Source organism: Prionailurus viverrinus, chromosome A2, assembly GCF_022837055.1.
Source record: "Prionailurus viverrinus isolate Anna chromosome A2, UM_Priviv_1.0, whole genome shotgun sequence".
NCBI lineage: Eukaryota > Metazoa > Chordata > Mammalia > Carnivora > Felidae > Prionailurus > Prionailurus viverrinus.
The window spans coordinates 146,118,397-146,143,904 of NC_062562.1; the positions used below are offsets into that span (position 1 = coordinate 146,118,397).

Here is a 25,508-nt window from a genome sequence, read left to right on the forward strand (position 1 = left end):
GACTGAGTCATTTCACTTAGCATAATACCCTCCAGTTCTATCCATGTAGTTGCAAATGACAAGATTTCATTCTTTTTGATTGCCGAGTAATACTCCATTGTGTGTGTGTGTGTGTGTGTGTGTGTGTGTGTGTGTGTGTATACACACACACACACATATACACATACATACCACATTTTCTTTATCCATTCATCCATCGATGGATGTTTGGGCTGTTTCCATACTTTGGCTATTGTTGATAGTGCTGCTATAAACATGGAGGTGCATGTGTCCCTTCGAAACGGCACACCAGTATCCCGTGGATAAATGCCTAGTAGTGCACGTGCTGGGTCGTAGGGTAGTTCTATTTTTAGTTTTTTGAGGAACCTCCATACTGTTTTCCAGAGTGGCTGTACCAGCTTGCATTTCCATATTTTAATGACCTTCTAATTAATCTTTCCACCATGTTTATTCAGTTTCTTATCCTTATAGCAGCCATGGTGATCTTTTGAGAACAAAAATCCTTACCAGCTTCCTATTTTTAAAGATTTTATTTTTAGGGGCGCCTGGGTGGCGCAGTCGGTTAAGCGTCCGACTTCAGCCAGGTCATGATCTCGCGGTCCGTGAGTTCGAGCCCCGCGTCAGGCTCTGGGCTGATTGATGGCTCAGAGCCTGGAGCCTGTTTCCGATTCTGTGTCTCCCTCTCTCTCTGCCCCTCCCCCGTTCATGCTCTGTCTCTCTCTGTCCCAAAAATAAATAAACGTTGAAAAAAAAAAAAAGATTTTATTTTTAGGCAATCTCTACACCCAACATGGGGCTCAAACTCACAGCCCTGAGATCAAGAGCTGAATGCTCCACTGACTGAGCCAGGCAGGCACCCCACTTCCTATTATTATTACAATAAAATTAAAACCTTTCTGTGTCCTGCAAACCCTGCATGATCAGTCCCTGACTACATTTCCAGTTCCATCTCCCACCACTCTCATTGACAGTGTTCTAATCATACAAAGTAAGAATTTGGTAAAAATGCAGTCTTATTCCCAAGCACTTTGAAAATATTTGTCACTGTAAAGTGCAGAATTTAAAAATTTATGAAAATATTGCCAACCAAACCGGAGTATGCATGAGTAGTTATCTGGAAATGATTGAGATATTTAAGACCAAACATCTAATCTCCCCTGCTCCTTGAAATCTCAGAGGCTTCTTGTTTAATTTTCTATGGCTTTAAACAATACCATTGTATTAACTTGCAGTTTGAGAGGTCAGAAGTCCAAAATGGGTCTCAGTGGACTAAAATCGATATGTTAGGCATCTTACTCAGCTATAAAAATGAATGAAATCCTGCCATTGTGACAAAATGGATGGACTAGGGTGTTATACTAAGTGAAATAGACAGAGTAAGACAAATACCATATGATTTGTGGAATCTAAAAAACAAAACAAACAAAACAAAATGAAACAGAAACAGACTCTTAGATACAAGAAATAAACTGTTGGTTACCAGAAGGGGAAAGGGTTTGGGCAGGTGAAATAGGGGAAGCAGATTAAGAGGTACAAACTTCTTACAATAAACAGTTGTAAAATAAGTAAGTCATGGGGATATAATGTATAGTATGTAGGCAATATAGTCAATAACGTTGTAATAACTTCACATGGTGATAGATGGTAACTAGACTTATTATGGGATCATTTAGTAATGTATAAAAATATTGAATCACTATGATCTACACCTGAAACTGATAGTGTATGTCAATCATACTTTAATAATTTTTCAGAAGGTATCAGTAGGGCTGTATTCCTTCTGAAGGCTCGAGAGAAGAATCTATCTCCTTACCTTTTCCAGCTTCTAGAAGCAGCCAGCATTCCTTGGCTTGTGGCCCCTTCCCCCATCCTCACAACCAGCAGTGTACATCTTCAAATCTGTCTCTGGTTGCCTCCCTCTTCTACTTGTAAGGACTCTTTTGATTATATTGGGTCCACTTGGATTATTTGAGATAATCTCCCCATCTCAAGGTCAGCTAACTAGCACCCTTAATTCCATCTGCAGCCTTACCTTTGCTGTATATTCACAGGCTCTGGAAATTAGAACATGGACATCTTGGCAGGGAATGGGGAGGCATTGTTCTGTCTATGATACATTTTTTTTTCTTTTTCTTTTTCTCTTTTTATAAGAGCAATACATTCTCGTTCCTGAAAAATTAGAAAACAGACCAGAAATTCAGGAGCTGGTTAGGCTCTGATGATTTCTCTCTCTCTTTTTAAAAAACAATTTTTTTAATGTTTATTTATTTTTTGAGAGGTGGGGGGAGGGGCAGAGAGAGAGAGAGGGAGACAGAGGATCCCGAGCAGGATCTGCGCTGACAGCAGAGAGCCCGATGTGGGGCTCGAACTCACAAACCATGAGATCATGACCTGAGATGGTCATATGCCTAACCAACTGAGACACCCAGATACCCCTCTCTCTTTCTTTTTAAATTGAAGTATAGTTGACATACAATGTTAAGTTCAAGTGTACAACATAATGGCTGGACAATTTTATACGTTATGCAATGTTTACCAAGATAAGTGGTGGTGGTAGTTACCATCTGACACCATACAAAGTTATTACAATATTATTGACTATATTCCCTATGTTGTACTTTTCATCCCGTGACTTATTTATTTGTAACTGAAAGTTTAGGCTCTGTTGATCTCTTAATGGAAATAGAGATACTTAGTTCATTTTGATTAAGAAGAGATGGTCTCTTTGGGGTGCCTGGGTGGCGCAGTCGGTTGGGCGTCCGACTTCAGCCAGGTCACGATCTTGCGGTCTGTGAGTTCGAGCCCCGCGTCGGGCTCTGGGCTGATGGCTCAGAGCCTGGAGCCTGTTTCCGATTCTGTGTCTCCCTCTCTCTCTGCCCCTCCCCCGTTCCTGCTCTGTCTCTCTCTGTCCCAAAAATAAATAAACATTGAAAAAAAAAATTAAAAAAAAGAAGAGATGGTCTCTGAACAGTTAAGGTATTTGAAGCACTAGAAAAACTATTAAAAGTCACAAACAAGAAAACTATCTGCCAAGTAAAATAAGACTTTGGGTAGGTAATTTTTCTAGATCTTTGCTTCTTTATCTCTAAAATAAGGAAATCAAGTTAGCTGATCTTTAACATTACTATCTTTACTAATGTATAAAATTGGTATCTCCATTCTACTAAAAATTAATCAAAAGAGATGAATAGATAACATTACAAGAAAAAATATTGGTAACTACCTGAGGTGATAGATGTTAACTAAACTTACTCTGACACTCATTTTGTAACCTATACATATGTCAAATCATTGTGTTGTACGCTTTATAATCATACAATATTATATCAATTATATCTCAATGAAACTGAGCGGGGAGCTAAAAAAAATGAAATCAAAATAGGTGAAAAGATAATATACAGGGGTTTTGTTTCATGGTGTTTTTAAATCTGGTCAATGCATAGCTTTATTCCAGGATTCAGTCAACTACCACCTTCAGGGTCATGAAAGACCAGGAATAACTGAGGAACTACCATAGATTGGAAGAGACTAAGGGAACATGACAACTAAATGCAGTGTGTGATCCTGGATTGGATCCTGCAACTGAAAAAGGACATTCATGGACGAACTTGTGAAATCCAAATAAAGTCTGTGGTTTAGTTAATAGTATCATACCAGTGTTAATTTCTTACTTTTTATAATTGCCCTGGTTTTACAAGATGTTACATTAGAGGAACTTGGGCGAAGTGTATATGGGAATTCTCTGTACTGTTCTTGCTGATTGTTCTAAGTCTAAAATCATTTCAAAATGAAAAGTTTAAAAAAAGACAACAGTAAGAGAGGAAAAGCAAGCCACAGAGTGGGAAATGTTTGCAAAAGACCTAAAACCAGAATATATAAATAACTCATACAAATCAGTAAGGGAAAGACTGACAACCCAATGGAAAAATAGAAAAAAGATTTGAAAAGCCACTCCACATAAAAAAAATATCCAAATGGCCAATAAGTAGATAAAAATGTGTTTGACAGTACACAAAATTTCCAGTTTCTCCACGTTCGAACCCTGTGCTTTGCTGATGGGAATGCTTGTATAGAAAGTGCAATGTGGTTTTTGGTTCCTCAAAATAATAAACAGAAATATAAATATATGTATTTTTAATGTTTATTTATTATTATTTTTTAAATGTTTATTCATTTGTTTTGAGAGAGAGAGGTAGTGCAAGAGGCAGAGGGACAGAGAGAGAGAATCCCAAGCAGGCTCCATACTGTCAGCAGAGAGCCTGACGCAGGGCTTGATCCCACAACCGTGAGATCATGACCTGAGAAGAGATCAAGAGTTGGATGCTTAACTGACTGGGTCACCCAGGCACTTTTCTTTATTGTTTCTGAGAGAGAGAGAGAGAGAGAGAGAGAGAGAGAGAGAGAGAGAGAGCAGAGAAGGGGTAGAGAGAGGGGGACAGAGGATCCAAAGCAGGCTCTATGCTGACAGCAGAGAGCCTGATGCAAAGCTTGAAGTCATGAACCACAAGATCATGACCTGAACTGAAGTCAGAGGGTTAACCAACTGAGCCACTCAGGTGCCCCAAACAGAAATTATTATAATATGATCCAACACTATACCCCCAAAGAACTGAAAGTAGGGGTTTGAACAAGTATTTGCACACCTGTGTTCATAGCAGCACTATTTATAATAGCCAAAATGTGGAGACAACCCAAAAGTCCATCAATGGATGGGAAATGGATAAACAAAATGTGGTATATACATACAATGGAATATTATTATTTGGCCCTAAAAAGGAGTGAAAGTCTTACACATGCTATAATATGGATGGACCTTAAAAACATTATACTAAGTGAAGTATACAAAAGGACAAATATTCTGTGATTCTACTTATATGAGACACCTATGATAATCAAACTCAAAGATACAGAAAATAGAATATTGGTTTCTAGGGGCTGGGGGAAGGAGGAAATGGGGAGTTATTATTTAATGGATATGGGGTAGTGAAAAAGTTCTGGGGATGAATGGTGGTTATGGTTGCATAACAATGTGAATGTGTTTAATGCCATTGAATTGTACACTTTAAAATGGGTAAAATGACAAATGTTATATATATTTTACCACACATACAAAAACAATGTTACAGGCCAATATTCATAACGGACACAGATTCAGAAATCCTCAACGAAATATTAGCCAATCAAATTCCGTACTATAGTAACAACATACATCGTGATCAAGTGGGAAGTATCCTAGAGATGTAAGGATGGTTCAACATCCACAACTCAGTCACTATAGTACATACACCGTATTAACAAAATGAAGGATAAAAATCTTACGATCATCTCAATAGAGGCAGAAAAAGCATGTGACAAAATTAAACATCCATTCATGATGAAAACTCTCAACAAAGTGGATATAGAGGAATTGTACCTCAACATAATAAAGGCCATAAAAAAAACAAAACAAAACTGTGCTCAGTGGTGATGATAGTGGTGGCTGTGAGATGCAGATTGAAATCACAGTGTGCCACCATTACATAGAATGCCTAAAATGTAAAAAGACCAACAATACTGGCAAGGATATGAAGCAACTGGAACACTATTCGCCTGCTGGTAAGAATGGAAATTAGTATACAAATTTTGGCAACTTGTTTGATGTCATCTACCTAGCTGAACATATGCATACCCTCTTACCCAGCGATTACACTCCTAGATAAATACCCAACCAGAAATATCTTCATATGGGCACCATACAACATCTGCAAGAATGTTCATAGCAACATCATTTTTTATGGCCCTCAAACTGAAAACAACCTTCAACAGGAGAATGGATTCAATAAATTATGAGTATTCATGTGATGGGATACTTTCTGGTAATAAAAATAAATGAACTACTGCTAAATGCGACTAACTTGGGTAACTCTTAGAAACCTTTTGAGCAGAAAATGATGATATTTGATGATCTTTGTATCCGGTACAAAAATAGGCAAAACTGATTGGTGTTGATAGGAATCGGGGTAGGGAGGAGGCTAACGACTGAGAGGGAACATGAGGCAAGGCTGTTGGGTGCTGGTAATGTTCTATTTTCTTATCTAGGTAGTGGCTACATAGGTGTGTTGGCTTTTGAAATTTTATTGAACTGTAACTTTTTGATTTGTGTATTTTTTTGTAGGTTAGTTATGCTTCCATAAAAATTGTATTTAAAAATTAAAAGAATGTAGTTAGAAGTCTGCATTCTACATTTATTTAATGGCATTATGTTTCAGTATTTTACCCTATACCCTTCCCATCCCCCTGTGCCCCATCCCCCTCCAGTCTGTGATAAATTCCTTCTCACTTTTATTCTGGTTGCGTTCAGGTTTTAGCTTGACCTCCCTTTGAGGACAGTTTTAGCTAGAGGTGCTAACTGTGCAGCAAACTGAACTTTGACCTGCCTGGAGCTCTATTCGCTGTGTCAGGGAAATTGAGGATTTACATTCCACATTCCACTCCCAGAATCTAGAGGATTTAACAGGGAGTGGAAAAGGTGGCATGGTGCTGCTTTCCTGTACTGTAGTCTCTGTATTGCTTAATTGTTTATCTGAGAAGCAGTGATTGGATTAGTCAGTGACAGGGAGGTACAGAGTTTTGTTATAGTGATATTTCTATTTATAGTTTTGTCAGTTCTTGGTCATACCTAATTCCCTTTTCTTTCTTTTTACCTTTCAGGTGCTTATCCTGTATTTTATTCAGTTGGAGCTTTACTCTGACCTAGCTATTCTTCAAGTCATTGTTTCATTCAGCACGTATTCATTGGTTGTTTACTATGCGCTGGGTACTTGGAATACAGGAATAAGACACGTAGTCTCTGCCCTCAGATTGCTTGCAGTTCTAATGTGGAAATAGACAAATGATCAGTCTGTCTAGGGGATTACTCAGTAACTCACAGAATTGATTCTTGACCTAGACCAAGAGCTGGAAATGTGTACTGAAAGAAGTTACAGCTAAGCTAAAATTTGAAAGACGTGTGTGTGTGTGTGTGTGTGTGTGTGTGCGCGCGCGCGCGCGCACGTGTGTGTGCGTGTGTGTGTGTGTGTTCACAGTGGGGATGTGGGGGAATTCAGAGAGCTGAGGCTTGGGAGGTATGCACAAGTTTAAATTGTTGTGCAGGGTCTTGTGTGTCAAGCTAAGGAGTTTGGATTTTATAAAGACAATGGGGAGCTACTGAGGCATTATGAACAAATAAGTGATGTGATCAGATTTTAACATGATTGAGCTGTTGATAATCACATATAAATGAGTCAATTTAACAAATTGAGGTAGGCTGTATTGGGATGGAATTATCTAGGCCCTTGTCAAAGTGTAGTCCCAGCAGTGGCATCATTGGAGAGCTGTTTAAAAAGTACAATCTTGGGGGGCACCTGGGTGGCTCACTCGGTTAAGCATCCAACTTTGGCTCAGGTCCTGATTTCGAGATTCATGAGTTCGAGCCCTGCATTGGGCTCTGTGCTGATAGCTCAGAGCCTGGAACTTGCTTTGGATTCTGTGTCTCCCTCTCTCTGTCTGCCTCTCCCCTGCTCACGCTCTGTCTCTCTCTCTCTCAAAAAATGAATAAACTTAAAAAAATTTTTTTAAAAAGTACAATCTTGGGACCTAAGTCAGCATTTCAACAAGATCTCCAGGCATATTCAAGTTTATGAAGCACTGATTTAGATAGATGTGATGATGGTCAGGCTTTACACAGCTGGTATGAAGAAGAAAGGGCAGATTGTAAGAGATATTATGGAGTACTTTCTTCTTTCTGTTGGAATACTCTTCTCAATATTCCTTCTTGCCAAATACACTCCAGGTACCCCCTAATCATCCTTTACCTTTCAGCTTAAATGGAACTTCTGACTCCCAATATACATGATTGGCACCCTTGCCATATACTTGCGTAGTCCTGTACTTACCTTGTCATTTTTCATATTTTTGTTGTGATTATTTATTTAATTGCCTGTTTCTCTCTCCTGACAGTAAGCACCATTGAGAGCAGGGGCTGTCTTTTTATGCTGGCTGACACATAATAGGCACCCAGTAACTATTTGTGGTTTAATTGAATGAATTCATCATGTATAGTAGAAGATGGATTTGGGTGTATTGGGGGATATATATATTAGTAATAATAGTAAATTTTAATTTTTTTTTCAACGTTTATTTATTTTTGGGACAGAGAGAGACAGAGCATGAACGGGGGAGGGGCAGAGAGAGAGGGAGACACAGAATCGGAAACAGGCTCCAGGCTCTGAGCCATCAGCCCAGAGCCCGACGCGGGGCTCGAACTCACGGACCGCGAGATCATGACCTGGCTGAAGTCGGACGCTTAACCGACTGCGCCACCCAGGCGCCCCAGTAAATTTTAAATATCACTGACAAGTTTGAGGCACTGTTCTAAGCGGTGCGTGTGTGTGTGTGTGTGTGTGTGTGTGTGTGTGTGTGTGTGTATGTGGGTGTGATTTGATCCTCTCAGCAGTGCCATAAAGTAGATACTTTTAATGTCCTCATTTTACAGATGAGAAAACTGAGACACAGGGAGGATAAGTAATTTGTTTAAGGTTGCACAGTAAATGGGAATCAAGATTTAACATTTTTTAAACGTTTGTTTATTTTTGAGAGACAGAGAGAGAGAGACAGAGCACGAGCAGGAGAGGGGCAGAGAGAGATGGAGACACAGAATCCGAAGCAGGCTCCAGGCTCTGAGCTGTCAGCACAGAGCCCAACGCGGGGCTCAAACTCACAAACTGAGAGATCAGGACGTGAGCTGAAGTCAGAGGCTTAACCAACTGAGCCACCCAGGTGCCCCAGTGTGAATCAAGATTTAAAACAGACAGTCTGGTACCACTCTGCTATGTCTAGTTTTGGGCAAAATAGCTTCCTGGCACTTTTTATGAATTTCTATGTATTACTTAATTTTGATAACACTAATGCGAGGAAAGGCATTATTATCCTGTTTTACAGATGCGGAAGCAAGGGCTTAAAAAGTTATATTGCTTAGGTAAAGACACACACAGATAGTAAGTGATGGAGCTAGGCTTTAAAGCCAAGCCTGTCTAGCTCCAAAGCCTGTAGTTTTACCAGTAATGATGATGCCTCCATGTGGAGTCTAAAATACCCGTGGGATATGAGTCTCAACGTACTGAGAGGTAGGGTGCCTACCATTTAGGTCGTGGGTAGGGGGAGGATTTAGCAATCCCATCTGCTGTGGTAGCATTAGCATTTCAAGTCTGAAGGGATAAGGGAGATCTGAGGCTAGCAATTCCAGCCAGCCTCATGACTGACCAGATGGAATTTTGAACTCAGGAGGTTAAGAATCTTAGCTTCTACAATAAGCTGTAACTTAGGGGACTAAGGAATAGTTATTGCTTTTTCTTTTCTTCTTTTTTTTAATTTTTTTTAACGTTTATTTATTTTTGAGACAGAGAGAGACAGAGTATGAACAGGGGAGGGTCAGAGAGAGGGAGACACAGAATCTGAAACAGGCTCCAGGCTCTGAACTGTCAGCACAGAGCCCGACGCGGGGCTCGAGCTCACGGACCACGAGATCGTGACCTGAGCCAAAGTCGGCCGCTTAACCGACTGAGCCACCCAGGCGCCCCAGTTATTGCTTTTTCTTATAGCCTCAGAAACAGCTTAGAAATACTGAATGTCAGTACTGGAAGGAACCAGTTCTAACTTTCCACAGTCCACTATTACCCACCTCCCTCATTTTATAATGAGGAAACCGAAGAAGAGAGTAATTAGGTAACTTGCCAACGCACAATAAAACTATTAGACACAGCCAGGAATAGAGGACAGGGTCACGTTCTTGTATTCTTTGCCCCGTGCCTTATGACTTTCTAGGTTCCAGGTTTATCACCTCTTGTTTAAAACTGTTCTGCTGTTGTAGTGACTTCTTCACCACCGCGTGGTTCCGTTTGACTTTGACCCCCTGGAAATATTAACTTGTTTTTCCTTCTGTAGCCAGGCATATACTCACTCTGGCAAGTCGTCTGGCTTTACCTCCATTAACAGTACTGCTATCAAATCACCCCTGGCAGGAGCACAACTGGCACATAAACTTCAAGTTGTTCTTGGAGTGCAGATGAGATTCTTGTGAGCTATTCATACACCTGGTCCATTTTCGTAAAGCTTGAAGGCCATAGGCACAAATGTAGTTTGTCTAACTTTGTTTTGTTTTGTTTTGTTTTTTTGAAGTTGCAAACTTCTCACCTAAATGTTAAGAGTGCTTATTATAGATAATCATGTGCAGCGGTCTTACTCCAGCCCTTGCTATAGGTGTATCTCTTAAGGCACAGAATGGTAAAATGCAACTCGATTGTAAACAACTTTGTAACTAGTATTTACACCTATACCTCATGCCTTATACAGTCCTACTCAGTTAATAGATCTTCAGTTCCCAAAGGTAGTAATAGCTACTGTTTTATTTTTGTTTCACAGTCATTGCAGAAAGGTGTAGTAAGGCTACAATTTACAAAGGAAGTCTACTTTAGGTAAAACCGACACTAAACAAACAAACAAACACAAAGTCACAGCTGGGCTCCTGGCTGGCTCATTTGGTGGAACACATGATTCTTGATCTCAGAGTCGTGAGTTTGAGCCCCACGTTGGGTGTAGAGAGTACTTAAATAAATCTTTAAAAAAAAAAAAGTTACAACTAAAGTAACATTTAGTTTAGCCTGCAAAAGCAATATATTTTACTTGTGCTTATTCTTTTATTCCCACCCTCTTTTTTAAAATAATTTTTTTAATGTTTATTTATTTTTGAGAGAGAGTGTGAGTGAGGGAGTGGCAGAGAGAGAGGGAGACACAGGATCTGAAGCAGGCTCCAGACTCCTAGCTGTCAGCAGAGAGCCCCATGTGGAGCTTGAACCCACGAACTGCAAGATCATGACCTGAGCCGAGGTCGGGCACCCAACTGACTAAGCCACCTAGGTGCCCCCCAACCCCTGTCTTCCTTAAAAGACATTTTCTTCCATGTTTTAACACTACCATGAGGGCAGTCATCTTCTATTTGCTTAATAACTGATTATGTAGAAAACATGTACAGGACCACCAATAATCTAGTAATTTGCTGATCACTGAAATATTTTGTTTTATTTTTTAATGTTTATTTTTGAAAGAGAGACAGTACGAGTGGGGGAAAGGGAGAGAGAGAGAGGGAGACACAGAATCCGAAGCAGGTTCCAGGCTCTGAGTTGTCAGCACAGAGCCTGATGCGGGGCTCGAACTCACAAACGGTGAGATCATGACCTGAGCCAAGGGCTTAACCGACTGAGCCACCCAGGTGCCCCTGATCACTGAAATATTTTAAGTGTTGGGCTCTACTCTTTTGGCCTTGATTTGTTCCTAAAAGCTTCATTATGATGCAGATCATAAGGATTATGGTTGATGCAGATCAAGCAATGGAAAGTGGATTATATATTCCTACAGAGATAATATTATAATTAAGGATTAAAACCCTATTAAGGACTCACCACAAATAAGTCAGAGCTGTGGGCAGTGGTATAACTAAGCCCCTGTGAATATAAAGTAATATTCTAAAAATATATTGAACACATTGCTTATGCAGGTTGCCCTCAGAGTGCTGTAAGGTATACATACAGTATATAAAATTTGACCATTTCTTAAGCCCTTAATGTATGCCAGACACTGTGGGCAAATTGAAGCTGGCTAAGCCCTTGAAAAACGTGGACTCTAATGAGGGACAACACACGTACACAGTAACTTTAATGTGAGGAAGGCTGAAAATAGTGATGTGACCAAACAGTGATGTGACCCAACACTAGAGGAAAGGGAGATTGCTTTTTCTAGGTTAGATTCCATGGCAGATCTATCATTTGAGCAGAACTTGAAGAATTTGCATATGTGAAGGTGATAGAAGTGAAGGCAGAATGAATGCATTTCAATTTGAGAAAATGGCATGAGCAAAGGCATGAGGTGGGAAAGGACCTCATAATAATGACATAAGTAAGAGCTACTGTTTATTATGTATATTAAGTATTGTGCATACTTAGTGTATGCACACTTTTTAAATCCTTGCATCAATCGTGTGAGGTATTATTATTATTTGTGCTCTACAGATTGGGAAACTAGAGGGAGAGGGAGACTAACTAAGGGGTAAAGTCAGTATTCTCATCAGCTCTGTTTAATTCCCAAACCAGTCCTCGTAGTGCTGGTCTTCACATCCAGGGAACAGTGGGCAACACAGCTTTTGTAGGGATGGCGTATGTACAGGGATATGGAGTGGAAAACCATCCTGGAAAGGATTTATGGAGGGTTTTTAGGAGGCAATGAAAATGGATAGGGATGGACAGATGACAAGCTTGGAAGAATTGGCAATGGATTGTTCTGGGGACTAGGGAAAAGGGGAGAAATCAAAGATGACTGAGGTTTCTATTTGGTTGACTGAAGTAATAGAGGTGGAAAAGTGAGAAGAAACTCGTTTGGAGGGTTGAGGGAAGGAGGAACAATGGAGCAATCATTTTGATTTGGGATATGTTGCATCTGAAATACAGATGAGAGTGGCTCAATCGGTTAAGTGTCTGACTCGACTTCAGCTCAGGTCACGATCTCATGGTTTGTGGGTTTGGGCCCCACCTTGGGCTCTGCACTGACAGTGCGGAGCCTGCTTGGGATTCTCTCTTTCCTTCTCTGTCTCTCTGCCCCTCCCCTGCTCGATCTCTCTCTCTCTCTCTCTCTCTCTCTCAAATTAATAAACTTAAAAAATTTTATAAAAAAATAAAATACAGATGAAAGATACCCTCGGAAATTTAGGCAGCAAATGTAACTTCTCATTCTGTTAAAAAGTTTGGATTGAAAGGAAGACCAGACGACAATGACTGGAGGTTGCTGACAACTAAGGCTTTATCAGAATCAACACCCTGACCTCAGAGGGCCTGTCGCTCCTGCATGTCATCAACCTTCTATGTCGTGGCATCACTCATTGCTTCACTCCATATTCCCTCTGTGGCCGCAGCTTCCTTTACTTCCCCCTCTGCTGTTCTCGCTTCTTGTTGCATCTGATCTCTACCTGCCCTGTGATCGCTAATCCTTTGACACCTCTGCGTTCACCTGGTCCAACAGTCCCCTTCTGTTTTCACTTGCCTTTCTCTCTAGCGTACACATCCAGGTCAGTATGTGAGTTCTGCCTTCGCTGGCATCTTACAATACCTCTTCCCCTAGACATTACCATCTTCTCTATTCCACATCCAAAAGATCATTCTCTTAACCGGTGAAGGTCCTAAGGGCCAATGAACCAATAATACTAATTTTAATATGAAAACCATCAGCTCTAGAAAAATGATCCTGTATGATGGGAATTAACACTGATAGAGTCCCTGGTCCCTAAAGGGGACCAAAGCAGGCATATCTCATTGGGCTTACTTTGTGCCTGAAATCTATGGTACTCTTACTGGGTAACCTACCCTAGGAGTGAGCAAAGCAGGTAAAATAAGTTAGGCCACCTTTATTCTCATTTTATCTTATTTCCAAACTTCTGAAGTATGCAGAGAAGAGGGAGCTGGTAGAGGAACCTAAAGAGGGAGCAGCTTCTGAGGTCCCTTAAGGTGGCATCCTGTCTCTTCCCAAAACCAGATGGGTGAGGAAAAACCCACTTTAGATAGGAACTTGGAGGCAGCACTAGTCTTGATTGGAAGCTTTGGCTCCCTCTAAACCTACACCGTGTAGCTCCTGACTAGCCTCAGGTAAGCAGCTCATTTACAACTGGCGCCTGTGTTGTTTCTGCAGCTGAAGGCCCTTGGACCTTCATGTACATAGCATAGGGAGCCAGCAGAGGGAGTTGTGGTCCCAGAACTTTCTTCAGAGATTCTAGTTTCTGATTTTGTAAGAGATCTTCCCTGGCACCATCCGAATCAAATCTCCCTTGCAATAAGAATTTAACTTGAGATATGCCTGAGTCTGGTGCCAGACCCCTGGTGTGAGCAGATGGGGAGGTTCTGCATAGCTGTTTAAACTTGAAAGCCATAAGGAACTCTTGATTTCAAGGAAACGCCTGTTTACAGATCCAAATCAAGCAACTCTTGAGAAATGGGAGTGCCTTCTTGACCTCGATCCTTATTGATCTTGGTATCAGCACCTCCAGTGACGTGTCCTCAGGGGCGGGAGAAAATTAACAAGTGCCTTACACACAGGGAAAGAGAGGAAGCCTGACTCTTGCCGTGGAAAGTGTCCACTGGGGAGGCGGGGGTTGAGTGTTTGGGTAGCATTAAACAGTGAGTGTCCTGTGGGAAGTTGAGTGCCTGGGTGCAGAATTTTGCATCAGCTCTGATTTTGAATCAAAAGCAGAAGGTTTGAAGGGGGCCAGTAAGGGACTTGTCAGGCAGTTGACTAATGATCTTAATTTGAATAGAAAGCCTCTTTGAAAGAGGATGCAGCTTCTGCTGGATATTGTGAATTTCTGAATCACTAGGCTTGGTTCTGCTTTGGGGCACTCAAAAAACCCTGGCATTTCCAAACCAGCTTTCCCTTTTGCTTCAGGACATAGATTACCCAAGCCTGCACTATGGAGAAGTGGGACGGTAATGAGGGCACCTCAGCTTTTCACGTGCCTGAGTGGATGGTGAGTTCTTTGGTCGCTTTGCTTTTCCTTCTGTTTCTTGGTAATGAGGCAACCATTTCTGACCGGTGACAAGGATCACCTGTGACAAGTCCCTACCAAGATGTGTGGGTGGGAGGGCAATTATTACCCTAATTTCTGATTAGCTCCTGTGTCTTGGGTCCCCCCTGTTTCTTAATTGCAAGTGAAACTGGGAAGGGTCTGGGAGCTGCCTGGCCAGAGTCAGCTACTGCCTGGTTGTCTGTGCTGGCCTACTGCTCCTGGTATACTGCATGGATTGTGTTGCCCTGTGAGTGCTTTGCGCTCTGTGTGCAAGCTAATGCTTAGTTTATTTCTCAAGGGGGTAGAGAAAAAGAATAGTGAGGGGGGAAAAACAGAACTTGTAGAAATGGTGGTCTCTCAAGTCTCTGAAAAGATGTAAGATATTTCTTCCCTAACTGCCCATTTTTTCCCTCCAGTCAAAACATTTCCCCAAACACTCTTTCTTTTTTTTTTTTTTTTTTTCAACGTTTATTTATTTTTGGGACAGAGAGACAGAGCATGAACGGGGGAGGGGCAGAGAGAGAGGGAGACACAGAATCGGAAACAGGCTCCAGGCTCTGAGCCATCAGCCCAGAGCCTGATGCGGGGCTTGAACTCACGGACCTCGAGATTGTGACCTGGCTGAAGTCGGACGCTTAACCGGCTGCGCCACCCAGGCGCCCCAACCCAAACACTCTTTCTATGTATATTTCTGAAGGGCAGTCACTATAGCTCTCTTGGTACTGTTCCTCAAAATGCCATATTTGCCTGATGGATAATTTTAATGTAATTTAAATATAAGGACTTATTTTTTGATAAGAACTAGTACATAACACCTAGTATTTTAGGTCCAATTTCAACTTTTGATTTAAAAGCAGCAACCATCCTCATGTTCCTAACTGGTCTCTTCTAGGTTTAGTCTGATTTGTTACAGTCTATATCAGCAGTATGTTTGTTTATATCTATATCTATATCTATATCTATATCTATATCTGTATCTATCTATCTATCTATCTATATCATTTCCCTATGGAAAACTAGTTAGAATATATATAACATACCCTAAGTTCTTTTCAGTGTTTATGGAATTATGGACTTAAAGAAATAACCATCAGTAATGAGACTGAGTATATAGTAAACCTGACAAAGACCCTGGAGAGCCTGCATTTCAACTCTCATTGTCACAACTATTGTTTATTTTTTGTGTTGGGGTTATTGCTGTTGCGGTTCTTTTTTTTTTTTTTTAAGTTTATTTATTTTGAGGGTGGGAGGCAGAGAGAGAGGGAGAGAGAGAATATCAAGCAGGCTCAGCACTGTCAGTGTAGAGTCCAACACAGGGCTCTATCCCACGAACCATGAGATTGAACCTGAGCTGAAATCAAGAGTTGGACACTTAACCGACTAAGCCACCCAGGCGCGCCTTGCTGTTGTTGTTCTTAATATTGTTTCAGAACCTTGTGCTCGGTGTTAAAATGTTTAACGGAAAGAAATCCTACCCATTCACAGGCTTACATCAAATAATGTAGTGTTTTAACACTGATGGAAAGGATTCACATAATAATTCTAGTTGGATTTTAAGTTTGTATTTGAATCTCCAGCCACTCGCCAATAATAAGAAAGTAGAGCAAGAATTTTGGTTTTCTTTGGGGAAGGGCCACATTAAGATATTAAACTTTGGTACTTCTATAAAGGAATATTACAGAAGAGTTCGATAAACATTAGTGCATCAACTCAGAATCAGTAAATGTTTTACAGAGTTACTATATTGAGGGTTAGTGTATAACTCATTCTCGTAATAGTCCTCACTCTTTTATCTGCTCAGTACATCCTCTCCAAAGGAGCTCCTACCAAACCTTTACTTCTTTTTATTTATGGGAACAAGAAAACTGTTCTAAAAGAGTTAGTGACTATTGCTTTAAGGGATTTGATCTAGGACTGTCCAACGTTTAGAAGACATTCTTTAATAAAGCACAACTCTGCTTTGTTTTCAATACAGCATTTCTCATTTCTTGGCCCTTCTCTCTCAAAAACCAGGAAAATACCTTTGATCAGCAAAAGTGTTTTAACAACAGCAAGAAAGAGTAAGGAGGGGCTTGTCAGTTTTTCATCTATCTTTTCCTTGCCAAAGATTAACCTCTTGAGGCTTTCTTTCAGATACCACATAAGTCATTAATTCCTGACCTAGTCTGGAAGTAGTACTTCATTAGGCTGCCACTGATAGCCACTTAGCCAGCAAGGTGAGCCACTGAGCATCCTCTAGTGTATATTGCCTATAGACCTTGCCTATGAAATATTAGAGTGCTTTTTAATTCCCAAGAGCAAACCCTGGAGCCATCTCCCATGTTGGGTCCAAATTTCAATTTAAGAAGGCTTTAACCAAATGTCTGACTCATGTTCCAGTTTGTATATTAATGTAGTGAAATTTCCACTGAGACCGTCCTTGACTCCAAAGGAAACATTACAAGGCTCTCAAACCTTCTTTCAGGAGGAAAATTTAGCAGAGGAGGCGCATCATAACGTGTCCTCCTTTATTAATGATCACCAGCAATAAGGGACTCGCATACTCCTCAGAGAACAGGACTCCGACCACAGCCGCTGACAGTACTCACATCTCTCACTCCCAGCAGGGAAATAAGCCAGGATGAAGTTCGAAGAACCCCCATCTTGATAATTGATGAGGTAGACCTTCAAGTTAACATTGTATCAGTCCCTGGAAAACTTCTGGAGCCTTTGCTCCTCAGCTGCTTCCATGTGAAAGATTTTTTAGCCTTGTTCAGGAATTTTACTGCTAGAAGGTTGGGGAACGTATCCTTTTAAAGACTCTTGTTAATGTTTTTACTTCCCTTGAGAAATCTTTATGGTCTCAGCTGGTAGGTGAAATACCTCCTTTTATGTGTATGGAGATCAGCAGTAACCTTTTTGTTTTATTTTTTTTTTTTCAACATTTATTTATTTTTGGGACAGAGAGAGACAGAGCATGAACAGGGGAGGGGCAGAGAGAGAGGGAGACACAGAATTGGAAACAGGCTCCAGGCTCTGAGCCATCAGCCCAGAGCCCGAAGCGGGGCTCGAACTCACGGACCACAAGATCGTGACCTGGCTGAAGTCGGACGCTTAACCAACTGCGCCACCCAGGCGCCCCAGCAGTAACCTTTTTGTTAAGTTTTTACATTTTAATGTTTCCTCCTCCCATCTAAACTGTCTGTAGTACTTGGTACTTTTCCATGGGAAATCTGATTGACTTTCTTGAGTACCCAGCCAGCTGGTTACCCGATTTTCTTTGGGCTAGAAATATTCTCTGTTATAGGTGAAGAATCTGTTCAGGCAGCTCATTTGGCTTGGAAGAGAGAGATGTGTCTAAGAATGCTTGAACCATGTGTACTTGGAAGTGGAACGAAAACCTCCAAGGCACCTGGTGGTAGAGGTAGCTTGACTATAACTGTGGGTCAGGATTGACACTTAAAGGCAGAGATCCATTTGAGAAACCGATGAAAACTATGTCCCTCTCCCCAGGAAAATATACACATACACAAAATTTTGCATTGTGTGTTGGGGGTGGTGGTCTAGACATCCATGGACTCTAGGTGAAGAGCTTTTGACCTAAAAGAATAGAGATGCTAATATTTTGTACCTATGTATCATTATGTGGTCTCCAAAACCCTCTTATGTACTTTTTTTTCCCTCAGTGCACATTTGATGCAGGCAAAGTAGACATTATTGTTCCCATTTTACAAATGAGGATTATTACCGCCAGTGTTAAGTGCCGAAATGGTAAGAAATGGAGATAGAACCACTGATGATCATCCTTTGTAATACTGCCTTATGTATTTGAAGAGGAATTGTTTTCCCTTGGCCTGATCCTCTTTAGGGTAAATAGATCTTCTGTCCTCCCCATGAGTCCTATTTTTCCTAATGTATTAACCATCTATTCTTAATAGCCTTAAATTGTGAAAATCAGAATTAGACCCAGTTCTCTTTATATCCTGTGTTGGGTATAAAGAAAGGATCACCTCATACTATTCTGTGACCTTTCAAGTAACCTTTTCTTTTATGCCTATGAATATGCCTCCATGGTTTAGTCACAGAATAAAATGGTTGGCTAAGGAGAAAGTCAAGAACATTAGGGCTGCCTTATTCATGCTTGGAGAAAGTGTTAGGGCAATGGTTCTTGAAGTGTAGTCCCAGAGCAGCAGCATTAAATCACCTGGAAACTTGCTGGAAATGCAGAATCTTTGGCCCCACCCAGATTTACTAAATCAGAAACTCTGGGGATGGGGCTTAGCAATGCCTTTTAATAAGCCCTGTGGGTAATTGTGATGCACCTAACGTTTGAGAACTACTTTGTTAGATAAACTTGTTAAGTGGTAAGGCTTTTCCTGTCAGTAATAGTGTCCTAAAATGTCTTCTAGTTGGATTTAGTATAGATCTGCAGCTACCTCTGGCTCAGGTCTAGTCAGTTAAGTAATGGACCAACAAGTTCCCTTTCACCTGAGTGAGGAAAATCCAGAACCAGCTGAGAGTGTACTAGGAAGAGCAGAAGTTTAGGGATTCATCATGTAAGCAGAAAAAGACTAGTCTGTATTATCTGGTGAAATTATGAGTGAGAGATCAGGATTGTCATGGGTGATGGTGAACATCATATTTGAGTTCAGTTAATTTCTCTTTCAACTTTTGGTAGTAACACTGGGCAAAGTTGTCAATTAAATAGCTGTTAGATTTCATATTCAATGGCTATGATTAGCCATTTCAGAACTGTGGTTTGATCAGAGCTCCCAAGATCATGTGGGATATAATTTCTGAGACCCAATCTAATAAGAAAGTAAATTTAAAGCGTAATTTGAAATAAAATAAATTTAAAGATAAATCAAGAGGAATGGGGTGGAGCTAGTACACCTAGGATTAGGACCAGGGGAATTTTTGATCTTCTGATTAATATCACAAGGTGTGGTATAGTAGAAAGAACTTTGGCTCTGTCATAAACACAGGCTCCCGTTCCAGTCCCATCACTGACTTGCTGTGAGAACTCCAGCAGATCATTTGTTCTCTCAGGGCTGCACTTCCCTAATTTGTCAAATGGGAATAATGATGTTGACTTTGTAAGATTCTTATGCTGCTTGATAGAAGTAACAAATACGCAGGGCTATGTTTATTTTGTAGGAACTTAATAAATATATGCCCTTCTCTCTTTATTCCATTCTTCCAGAGACCTTTTCTCTCAAAATAAAGATTATCCTAAAAAAAGAATCTACCATTTTACGTTCTTTCTTGTGCTCAATAAGCAGTCTCTTTTTTTAAGGAAGAATTCAGATCACATTCCCACCCATCTCTGTAACATATAGTTGAATGTGGCTTTCCTATTTAGTGGGTCCCTTTCAGAAATCAACAAATAAATAGTGTGATTCTTGCCCCTTTCATTTGACTCGTTATTTGGTATGTAACAAGGTCACTGTGATTCTGGGAACTCTGAGGAAATAGGAAATTCTCCTTTGTAGTCACACTTCCCATGAAACACACAGTTTTTTGAAAAACTGAAAAAAGCACCACCTAATCAGCAACAATCTTGAGTTGGGACTAGAAACCGTATGTCAAAACCTGTATAAAAGATGCACAATTAAGAGTAAAGCAACGGTCTGAGAAAGTTGATTTCCTTGGTGTCATAGCTGAAAGCAGTGTCCTCAGTCTGACAAACCCAAGGATACCGGGTGTAGAGTAGAGGCTGCCTCAGCATTTGGCCCCATTTCTTCCCTTACCTTCTTAATAAATTCCCTCATTGTTTTAGTGGCTCTGTAGTTAATTTTTTTCTAATGAGACTAGGTTAACCAAAATCATCTGACATGGAAAAGGAGGAGGTAAGGTTAAAAAGGAACCTAATTAGCAAGTTAATTATAGTAGGCAAAAAAGTACACTGGTTATATAAATAAGCTATTGTTATGCGCATGCAAGTTGGGCCTTGTCAGGGGACTTGTTAAGGTTTAGAGGTCAGAGGATCCGTGTAATTAGGTGTTTAGGAGAAAAATAAAATAAAAGCAAAACAGCTCCGAGAATTAGGAATGGTTGATGAGCCACTAACAGAAATGCCTTATTAAATTGGGCTCTACTGCTGGAGGGGTTGTTGGAGCTGCCTCAGGGATTCCAGGGAAGGGTACCCCCCCCCAAAAAAAAAAGCTAGTTGGAACCAGAGCCAACAGAATTGCTGATGAGGAAAGTTTAAAGGCCTACCCACAAGGGTCCCTGGACCGGAGAGGTGGCAGTAGGGCTGGTAATGTCACTATGCTGAGCAACAAGAAGAAATACATTGTCAATGGCAACTCTGGGATTAAAGCCCAGGTGAGGCTAAGCTCCTATTTAGCAGGCTTGCTGCTGCCATAGCCATCATTGTAAAAGGCCAGCTGCTTTTTCCTTCCTTTGCTGCTTTCATCCCTGCTTCTGGCATAAGGTGAGCTGCTCCCCTCCCAACACTCTTTCCCTCCCTTGCTTATTGGAATTAGGCAGTTCTCTCTGAAATTGAAAAGGAGGGTTACCTTAAAGGACTCTGATTTTGGACAAGGTAGAAGAGTTAGGGGTTCAGAAGGTACCAGAGTCCTCTACCCGGGGTGGGTAGATTACTGTATCACAAGGCGAACTGTTGAGTGAAGAATGTAATGGCATTTATGGAGAATCGAGAATTGGGCACCGGGGATGACCTACTTAAGCCATGTGTTCTGGTTGTCAGAAAAAGATATATTTCTTGGGAAAAGAATACATCTCATTCTGTATAAGTGGTTAGTCCCTTTCTAATATTCTTCTGTCTTAAAATTGAGGTCAGTGTCTAATGCAAACAAGACTGAGGACCCTTTCTGAGCAGAGAACGCCAGCGTAGCCTAGTCTTCTTTGGTGCCAAAAGACCTGGCGGGAAGAATTACTGTAAATGGAGAAGACGATAGAGAAGACAGCTCTGCTTAGGGAAACTGGATTGAGAAGATGAGCAGCCAGATAGCTACGTGGTTTAGTGTTATTGGGGTAACGTGGTGTGCATCCACCCCCCCCCCCCCCCCCCCCCCCCCCCGTGATCCTACACATCTAGAGAAGCAGAGTGGCTGGCCCCCTCTAGTGGTGTGTGGGTGGGAGGGGGTTGTTAACATATCTGAGACAGGGTTCATCTGTTACTTTCTTAAAAGGAGGCACTGCTGAAGTTAGTGACTCATCCTGGCCTCTGGAAAGTCAATTACTGCTCCTTTTCCTAGATGGGCCTCTGGGAGAAAAAAAAAAAAAAGGAAAGAAAAAGAAAAATGACATCATAGTCTTGAACAAGGGTGGTGCAATGAAAGCCAGAGTTTTCAGCCTGACTGCTTGCTATCCCCCTCCCCATCTTTTCACCCACCTTCCCCTGCCCAGCTTTTTTTTGTGCTAAAAATTCTTTTACCTTTAGATTTGGCTTAGGCTTACATTTACTTAATATCCAACCAAGTACAGACAGTGAAGTTAGAATAGGCTACTTCAGGTTCATTGTTTTAGCATGTGATTGCCTACCGTGTGTCAGGTATTTGTGCCTACAAATCTATATCCTCCAGGATACAGATCGATACTTCTATTCAGTGTGGTAAGTGCTGGACTAGGAGGAGTACATGGAAGTTCACGTATATCCCATGGGAGTGCATAGAAAGAGCACTTTATCTTTTTGCAATAAATTGCTACTTTAGCAAAATGATGAATTTTGCCATTTTTCACCTTGCAAAGAGCTTCTGATCCAATGAATTTTCCTATTACTAAAAACAATTTGCAAACTCTAAGGTACTAACACAAGCTTCATTTGTTGGTATAGCTATGAAAATGGTATGAATTTCCCTAAAATAGGCATGCTAAGCTAATTCAGTTTGGCATTAGTGTCCTTGTCTCACTATTCAAATAACCCAATAGTTGCCTCTAACTGCAGGAAATACTAGCTGTCAGTCACTGCTTTCATTCTGGTATGCTGTGTCTGTGTCCTGCCCATCAAGGAACCATCTTTTTTTTTTTTAAGTTTATTTATTTATCTTGAGGGAGAGGGAGAGAACGGGGGAGGCGCAGAGAGAGAGGGAGACAGAGAAAATCCCAAGCATGCTCCAGCCAGCACAGACCTGACATGGAGCTCAAACTCACAAACCGTGAGATCGTAAACTGAGCCGAAACCAAGAGTTGGACTCTCTACTGATGGAGCCATCCAGGTGCCCCAGGGAACCATCTTTTTATGATGAAAGGTAGTTGTGAGATTGTTGATCCTTCCTGCCTCTATGCCACCTTGGATCCAGAATAATCCATGTAGTTATACATTCAACTAAGGATAAAGAAGAAAAGTTATTTATTGAATAAATAATATGAACTTTCATTTGTAAAGTGTTATAAAGTGTCAGCTGGAACCTCCAACAGTAGGAGAAAGGGATAAAATTGTAAGAAAATCATCAGTATTGGTCCAAAATGCAACCTCCAGAGTATTGCTGTCTATATACATTCAGTCCAGTCATCTACCCGTCTTCTACATCTGTTATGTTATAATGAATAGATGATCAATCCTGTGGCTTGTAGGTATTCTATGATACCAAACATTAAAAATAATAAATTAATGTTTACTATACTTATTAGAATTGAAAAGCTAATTAATACATTTCTAGAAAGCTTTTAAAAAGCTAGAGTGCCTACCTGTAAGAGTTATAAGAACAGTGAACTACAGAGGTAGAAGTCAGGGGGTGGATTTATTGAATCTACTGCTGTGTTTAACAGCTTATGTGCATTGTTTCATTTAACCCTCTCTAAACCTTGTGAGGTAAGTACTTTTGTCTTTGCTGTACTTATGAGAAAATGAGTATCACAAAACACCTTGACCAACATCACATAGCTAATGACTGGTATAATCAGGATTTGAATGCAGCTTCAGAAGTTCTTAGTGGAGAGCCCTTTTTTTTTTTTTTTTTTTTTTTTTTTTTTGTATTATACCATCCCATTTCCTGAGACTCTTAAAATCTGAAGTCACTTTGCCTTTCTGTACTTCGCAGTTTTCTCATCTAGATACATGAATATTAGGATAGATAGTCTCAAAGATTCTTTCCAGCTTTAATTTTCAGTGAAACTATAGAAAGGAATATGACTCAACTTTCTAAAAATTTATTTTAACCAGAACATTCCATTCTCTCTCTTTTTTTTTTTTTTTTTTTTTTTTGGTCACAATTTTATTTTAAAGGTATATGGCCAGAGAGTTGATCAAAGATTTAAATTTGATAGAAGCATAGTAGGTAAAGAATGAAAAATCATTCAGTCCAAAAAATCTTAACATTCCAAAAATGGGTTGGTACAATCAGATCAACTGCAAAGGAAGGTAAGATCCTGCAATGCGAGCCTTGAACTGCTATCTCAAAATGAAGGTTGTTTTCTTTTATATAACTAGAGTTCTTTTTCTTAGCAGATCCAATTTGCTGACCAGAAACAAGAATTCAACAAACGTCCCACCAAAATTGGACGTCGCTCTCTGTCTCGTTCCATTTCTCAGTCATCTACTGACAGCTACAGCTCAGGTGAGTACTGAGCTGCTATGGACCCACCCGTGGAGGCTAATTAAGTATGATCAATGGGCCCTCCTGTCCATCCAAACCTGTGCTTTGGAATAAACACTTTGACTCTCAGTCAACATTCAGACCAAAGTTATGGATGGAATCTTGGGATTCCTCTTGAGGATTCAGGGTGGAGCCTAATGGAGGTCTCTTCTTCCAACAATGGCAGAAGAGGGTGAATAACAAAACTGAATTCTGATCTATTCAGAGGGTGGGCATAGGTAACTCATTGATGACCTTCATTGAACAGCATGTATAAAGACATGTTTTTTTCCGTTCTTTGAAAATAAGAGGAGTTCCCCATCCCTCCATCCAGTACTTGCAAATTAAGAGAGAAACCTTAATTGCCCTAAGAAACAATGAAAACATTCAAGTGAGCCCTAGTTCCAGTGAGCCCTTTGCCTTCTCTTCTAAGCTATGCCATTATATTGCTTGTCACTCCTTCCTTCCTTTGCAGTGGCATTAATTCAAATATACGGGCTGTGGAGCTGTAATATCATTTAATGCCAGATGAGTTATTACCACGTAGGACCCCTCGAAGGCATCGGCCATTTGTGCAACAATGCCTAGTGTGTATCTGATCTAATAAGGAGCTATTTTATTTTGCTCTTCTGTTGGAATATAGTAGGAAGCTGAATGTTTGCCCTAGTTATCCCTTCACATTATAAACATTATAAATAGTAATATTCTTTAAAAATTTTTCATCATGACCTGAAATTTTATTTGTTCTTCACACAAATAGGAAAGTAGTATTTGTTATGTAAAGTTGAAGAAAGCTTGTTTGGGAAACTTTTAGGTTGGGTAGATTGTTATTTACACTTGTTACATTTCTCTTTTTATTCCCTTCTGCCCCCTGTAGTGGAATGATGTAAATCCCTATGGATTTTTGTGTAAAGATACCGAATTGTGTACCTATCTTATTCTGCTGAAATAGCCAGTGTTGAAAATTCATGAACCAGTTAATATAACTCTGGAAACCAGGGCGCCTAGGTGGCTCAGTTGGTTGGGCAGCCAACTTTGGCTCAGGTCATGATCTCACAGTTCATGAGTTCGAGCTCCACATCGGGCTCTGTGCTAACAGCTCAGAGCCTGGAGCCTGCTTCGGATTGTGTTTCCGTCTCTCTCTGCCCCTCCCCTGTTCACTCTCTGTCTCTCTGTCAAAAATAAATTTAAAAACATTTAAAAAATTTTTTTAAATATAACTCTGGAAACCAAAATAATTGTGAAATGTGAATTATAAAATGGTAGTTAAAATTTTAGACTGTGAGTTTGTGCATATTGTTTAAAGATGGATACTAAACAATAACTGTACTAAACTTTAACACCAGCTCAGTCTTCTCCCTATACACTAG

At 40.5% G+C, this 25,508-nt stretch overlaps 1 protein-coding gene across 4 annotated transcripts in view; it reads left to right on the top strand.

Annotated features, from left to right (window-relative positions):
* The window catches only part of AHCYL2 (adenosylhomocysteinase like 2), a 170,256-nt gene that overhangs the window by 99,398 nt on the left and 45,350 nt on the right, over nucleotides 1-25,508 (top strand). For 2 of the 4 annotated variants that reach the window (XM_047848927.1, XM_047848925.1), the window contains one exon: nucleotides 24,009-24,120. In XM_047848927.1, coding sequence (XP_047704883.1) covers nucleotides 24,009-24,120 — 112 coding nt within the window. Of the gene's footprint in view, nucleotides 1-14,495; nucleotides 14,579-24,008; nucleotides 24,121-25,508 lie in introns of those variants that run through there. The other 2 variants (XM_047848928.1, XM_047848926.1) reach the window with 2 other exon arrangements.